A 6,149-nucleotide genomic window follows, 5' to 3' on the forward strand; every position below is an offset into this window, starting at 1 on the left:
ACATTTTAACTGCAATGCAATTTTGAACGAACATGAGGAATTTGACTTGAGTGACTATCGTGACGCCTTTATCGTGGTGGTTCTAATAGAAACGTCACAAAAAGGCCAAAATATTGGCGGGAGCGCATTTTTCATGTTGTAGGAAGTCTATTGTGGCGGTTTAAATTAAGAACCGAAGTAATAGTAGTATTTATTTATGGCGGTTTCGTATAGGAAACGCCACCATAAGTCAATTATGGCGGTTGTGTTAAGAACCGACGTTAATAATGACGCTAAAAGGGTAACACTTGACAATACTTTTTAATAAAAAAAACCGCCATCATATATTTTTGATGGTGGTTTTAACGACAACCGACTTTAATAGACACGCAAAAAATAACTCCAAAAGCCTTTGGAATTCACTAATTAACTTATCACCATTTTCAATTTCCATCGTAACATTTCAATTTCTCAAAAACTCCATTCTTGTTTTCTGTCGAATCGCCCATACTCCACTCCATCTACCGCCACCTCCACAACCCTCACTCCCCTTGGCACCTTTCGGATCTGCACACTCGCTAACGTCGTGCACTCTCATTACCCCATCATTGCTGCTTTTATTCAACGCTCCGACCATGGCTGCCAATGCTCCCAAACACACCGCCGGTATAATTCAAAACCCTAGATTAATAATCTCTTTCGGATTTGGTGGTAGTGTTGCTCAACACTAACCTTACTTCCTATCGTCATCTTTTTAGTTCTTTTTTCGATTGAATTTTGTAATTTGCAGGTGTCGTCTCTTATCCGTATTGTAGTATGTCATTAATGTTTTGGTTTTTTGATTGAATTTTTTAATTTACAAGTGTTGTCCTTCGTGAACTCTACTCCTATCAAAATTGCAGTACGCGAAACTTGTAATTGGTTGTTTTCTTCAAGCTACTTTGATTGACACATCATCTTGCTTATCTTTGAAGTTGACAGTTGGCCTTTTTGATTTTTCATTCTCTATATAGAATGATTGAATGATTGTTTATGGTCACTTGTTATGTTGCATACTCGGGACAATTACTGGAACATGGTTGGTGCAGGGTACTAGTACCAGAACTAGAACTCCAAAGCCGAAAGTGTCGCAAGATGCTCCTCCTAGTCCTGCTCGTCTTTTTAACATTCTGCCTTCTCCTGTAATTCCTATTGCACGTGAACCACATTTCAACCGTGTCAAAGAGGAAGATGTTAAGTTCTTTTCTGATGCTAATGGTTCGAGGTAATATTGAATACCTCTAATATACCTGTCTGTCACCATTTCCTTTGAAGTTAGTATTGTTAAGTTGCTTGGTCTCAAGTATTTACAGTTCCTAAACCTGATTTTGATATCTGGCATTGAAATATGTATCCTCACAAATTTCGAATTGTTTCATATATCGGGATTCTGGAATTTTACATTTATATCTTAGTTTCTTTGAGTGTTCTCTTCTTTATAGGATTGAATTAGATTTTGTTTGAATGGAGCTCTTTTTTTAATGTAAGTTTGATTGTTTCACCTGCACAAAAAAAATCATAATACCCTAAATGCATCTGCACTCACCTTTCAGCTGCAGGTTGCCTCTTGTTATTCTTCCTCAAACCGCAATCGTTCAGGGACAGCTTCTACAGTTTATTGTGTGGCAATTCACTTCATTGGTACATCTCCCACTATCTTTCTTATTTTAACCATACATTGATAGGTCTTTAATATTCACTCTAAATCCAGACATATTAGACAAAAGTGTGTTGACTTTCTCCATTTTTCGCTATTTGGGTGTCCATGTATTAATGTTTGGTGAATTTAAAGTTATATCGTGTTAAAGGAAATAAAACTATTTTATCAATAATAGGACTACACTAGTAGAAAAATGACAATAGGCAAGTACAAAAAGCTACGGTTGCTGAAAATAACCGTATAAATGGCTATGGTTGTCTACTAACAACCGAAACCATAAGTGCGGATTAAAGGAAAGGGCTACAGCTCTAACATAGAACCAAAGCCATATGTAAATAAAAGGCGACGGTTAATTATAAACTGAAGACTGACTATGGTAACAAGTGATTTATTGACTTTCTGTCTTTATCACATGGATACATGTAAGAAGAAAATGTCACAGGGATGGATAGCATTCAAGAATCATGAGTGAGATGCCTTGCCTTTCTCTAGTTGATATAATTTAGACTGAGGTCGAGTTTCGAAACAAATGATGCTAATTAAAAGAACCATCAAGACGCAATAGGCTAATTAATTAAATATCTTATTGGCTATTAATTAACAGTAGCCAATCTTAGATAATTTTTAGTTGTTGACTGCCTTAGGTACAATTGGCAATTGCTGCACAACAGCATACCTGATAAAGAACTTTTTTAAAACTAACTTACTTATTAGAATATCATTATGTCAGTTTGAAATAGTTTTATTTTGATGCATTATATATATATATATATATATATATATATATATATATATATATATATATATGTTGACATGAAAATTGTAGTTTCTTTTTTAATTTCATCATTTGACTAATTCATTTGCTTCTGAACTTGAATTCACTTTGTCAATTTGTGTGACTTCTACATATTATTGTATGTCATCCAACTTAAATAGTCGAAATATAATAAGTTGGCATGAGGATTCTCCTGTTCTTTCATTTTTTGGATTAAATTTTAACGTTTAATTTCCAGGAAGAAAATCAAGAGCTAAAACCCAAGGTTGAACAACGCCAAGGTAAGTAATGTTAACCTGCTGGTAGAACCTGCCAATTTATCGCGTCATTCGGGTATTCTCTAATTCTGAACACATTTAAGCAGGCAAGGAAATCTGCTTCATCAACATGGAAAAAGCTTCCCGAACATGTAAATATTTTATGATGTATGTTTACTACTAATGATAATTTCTAAGGAACAATCATACATTTCCTAAGTTTCTAGTAAAATTGGATTTCCTGCATACTTTTTCAATTTTGCTCTTAAGGGAAATTTACCATCGCTCCTTTTCACACTCATGCTAGGACAATAGATTTTTGTCGTTTTTAATAGTTATGTTTCGTTATTTAGTTCTCTCTCTCTATTTCATGTTCGCTGTTAACAGGCCAAGATGATGATGACCGCCCTGTCAAGTTTTATAGGTTGTGGTTTAGTAGTCTGTAATTTTGTATAGGCTTAGAGTGTGTAGATAGATTTGAAGGTTGCAGCTAGTAATGCGTTGAAGTGGCTTGTTCTAAATCGTTGCTTGTGCATTTTTGTTACGATAGTTTCAGCTTGTGTATATCCTTCATTTGAACATCGGGTCTGTTATGTGACGTTTTTAGCAGACTTTTAGCTCAGTAAGCTCTTTGATGTTTGGCCAATATCATCATATGTTCTCTTGTATAGTTGTATGGCAAATTTTCTGAATTGTTGGAAAATCGTAAATTACTTGTAAATTGAAATTTGAAATACACTCTTCCAAAACGAAGTTTAAAGCTACTACCTTTTGATGTTTTCATGCGACATTTTGCTTACCTTAAGTGGAATCGCGGAAAGAAAAAAAGAATATTTCGTCCATCTGTCATGGAATTGTTCATGCTTTGACAAAGTTGAGCTAAAGTAGCATCACTGGTGAAATATTTAATTTTTTGCTGAGCTTTTCTACAATGCTTTCAGGAGAAGATAGCATTGATGGAAGAAGCAGCTAGGGCTGAGCATCGGCCTAAGACCAGACCGGACCGACCCAAACCGGACCAGACCGAAGACCGAAAATAAAATTTTTGTGGACAAAAGACCAGACCTAAAACTTTCGGTCTTGGACCGGACCAAAGCCGAAATATTCGGTCCGGTCCGGTCTTAGACCGAAATGGACCTAGAACTAAGTCTTTCACTATTTCGTGTATGATAATTACATTTAAGCTTCACTAAATTAAATGTCGATGAATAATTAGACGATTGTTTTTGAGAAAAAAATACTCAATATTAATTTATAATGTCTTGAGAAGATAAAATGGTAATTTAGTTTATAATATTCTAATGATAGTCTTTAGAAACATAAAATTCGGTCCATTTGGTCCGGACCTAAAATATCCGGGTTTGGTCCGGATCGGACTGGAGACCGAAAACCAAAAAATGAGGACCGAGGACCGGACCTAAAAATTTGGTCCGGGTTTAGTCCAGACCAAATGTTCCGGTCCGGACCTAAACTTGCTCACCCCTAGAAGCAGCTAAAGTGACCTAACAAAGATGAGGTACATGCTTAGATAGTTAGATTCTTTATAATCATGTAATTCTTCATGCATGCTCGGACTTTGATCCATAAATGCTCCATTTTATTTTCGTTACAGGTGGGAAGACTGTCAGTGTTGTGACGGGTGTTATAAATATGAGTACAAAATATTTCGTGAAACTATTGTTGGAGCGTTAACTTGTGAAGAGTGTTTATAAACTACTCGTATGATAACAATGAACTTGGTACAATTTTTTTTCCTCCGTGTAACTCTGTATTATACTTATTTTGTTTAGCTTTGAGACTTAATTTAGATTTGTGATTATTATACACTTGGATGTATAATTTTGAACATAGACATTATTGTCATGTCGGATGATATGCAAGTTCGTTGGTTGTCATTCTTTTGTATGTATCGTTTGTTTATTTCGCTATTTGGCTTCTCAAAGCTATAGGACATCGCTGCCGTAATTTTGGTAGCAAATAATATATTTTTTTAAAAAAAATATCTATCTAGGGTGGCGGTTCTTAAGTATGAAACGCCACTATTAGTTCACCTTTAGTGGCGGTCCTTTACAAACAACCGACGTCATAATTACTTTTAGTGGCGGTTCTTTAACAACAACCGACGTTATAGAGTACATGTAGTGGTGGCTTGTGGTACAAAGTTATATTGAAATACCTATGGTGGCGGTTTTCAAAAGACAGCCGCCATTGTAGATGAGTTATAGTGGCGGTTTATTGGTAAGAACCGTCGTTTTTTGTAAGTCTATAATGGCGGTTTTTATAACAACCACCACTATAGAAGTTCTATAGCGGCGGTTGTACAACCGTCTACAACCGCCGTAAAGTTTATACGACGCCGTGATAAACGACGGACCCTAAATCCCCAAAAACCGCCACAAAAGGCCATTTATAACCGCCATCGTAGGGGTTTTTTCTACTAGTGCCATCATTTAGGACACCGAACCTATTAACGTAGGAACCGACAATACACCTCAAGAACTTAGGATAGGGACCACCCTCGACCCCTCGGAAAGACAACAGTTCATCAACCTTCTGCACGAATACAAGGACGTATTCGCTTGGTCCTAAAAAGATATGCCTAGGATTGACACGGAGATTGCAGAGCACAGAATACCCATTAAGCCCGGAGCTAAACCAGTAAAACAACAGTTGAGCCGAATGTGCCCTGAATGGGCCCTGAAAATCAAGGAAGAGGTAGACAAGCAGTTTAAAGCCATATTCATCAAAGTGTCTGAATACTCTGACTGGGTGGCCAACGTTGTTCCTGTACCTAAGAAAGACAGGAGAATTCGGGTTTGCATCGACTTCAGGGATCTAAACAAAGCAAGTCAAAAATACGACTTCCCTCTGCCACATGTTGACATCTTGGTGGAAAACATCGCTGAGCATGCCCTGTTATCATTCATGGACGGGTATGTTGGGTACAACCAGATCAAAATGGCTGAGGAAGACATGCACAAGACTGTATTCACTACATAGTGGGGTACATATTGCTACACTATCATGCCCTTCGGTCTAATCAACGCCGGAGCAACTTATCAATGAACCGCCACCACACTCCTATATGACATGATGCATGAGGAGGTGGAAGTATATATCGATGACATGATCGTCAAATCAAAAGAGCGGGACGGCCAAATCAGCGCCCTTTGGAAGTTCTTCGCTCGCCTCCGAAAATACAACATGAGACTAAATCCTCAGAAGTGTGCATTCGGAGTCACCTCCGGAAAACTCTTGGGATACGTCGTCAGCAAAAGAGGCATCGAGATTGACCCTACCAAAATCAATGCTCTTCAACAAATGCCTCGGTCTAAGAACGAGAAGGAGATTCGGGGATTTCTCGGTCAAGTCCAATACATCAGCCGCTTCATAGCCAAACTCACTATGATTTGTGAACCAATCTTCAAAAAGCTTCGCG

At 37.4% G+C, this 6,149-nt stretch overlaps 1 protein-coding gene across 1 annotated transcript; it reads left to right on the forward strand.

Annotated features, from left to right (window-relative positions):
* The first annotated feature begins 405 nt into the window (after positions 1-405).
* LOC141639732 (uncharacterized) lies at positions 406-2,860 on the forward strand. Its single transcript, XM_074448783.1, has 4 exons — positions 406-645; positions 1,068-1,243; positions 1,572-1,659; positions 2,692-2,860. The coding sequence occupies exons 1-4, from the start codon at positions 625-627 to the stop codon at positions 2,740-2,742; spliced, it is 336 nt and encodes a 111-aa protein (XP_074304884.1). The 5' UTR covers positions 406-624; the 3' UTR covers positions 2,743-2,860.
* Positions 2,861-6,149: the final 3,289 nt, after the last annotated feature.

Source organism: Silene latifolia, unplaced genomic scaffold, assembly GCF_048544455.1.
Source record: "Silene latifolia isolate original U9 population unplaced genomic scaffold, ASM4854445v1 scaffold_57, whole genome shotgun sequence".
In the NCBI taxonomy this organism is placed as follows: Eukaryota; Viridiplantae; Streptophyta; class Magnoliopsida; order Caryophyllales; family Caryophyllaceae; genus Silene; species Silene latifolia.

What these genes read in the sequence shown, in the direction of transcription:
- LOC141639732 (XM_074448783.1), top strand. Translation starts at nt 625, where the DNA reads ATGCTCCCAAACACACCGCCG. An exon ending in TCTGATGCTAATGGTTCGAG is followed by an intron (nt 1,244 to 1,571) that starts GTAATATTGAAT and finishes CTCACCTTTCAG; the next exon opens with CTGCAGGTTGCCTCTTGTTA. An exon ending in TGTGGCAATTCACTTCATTG is followed by an intron (nt 1,660 to 2,691) that starts GTACATCTCCCA and finishes TTTAATTTCCAG; the next exon opens with GAAGAAAATCAAGAGCTAAA.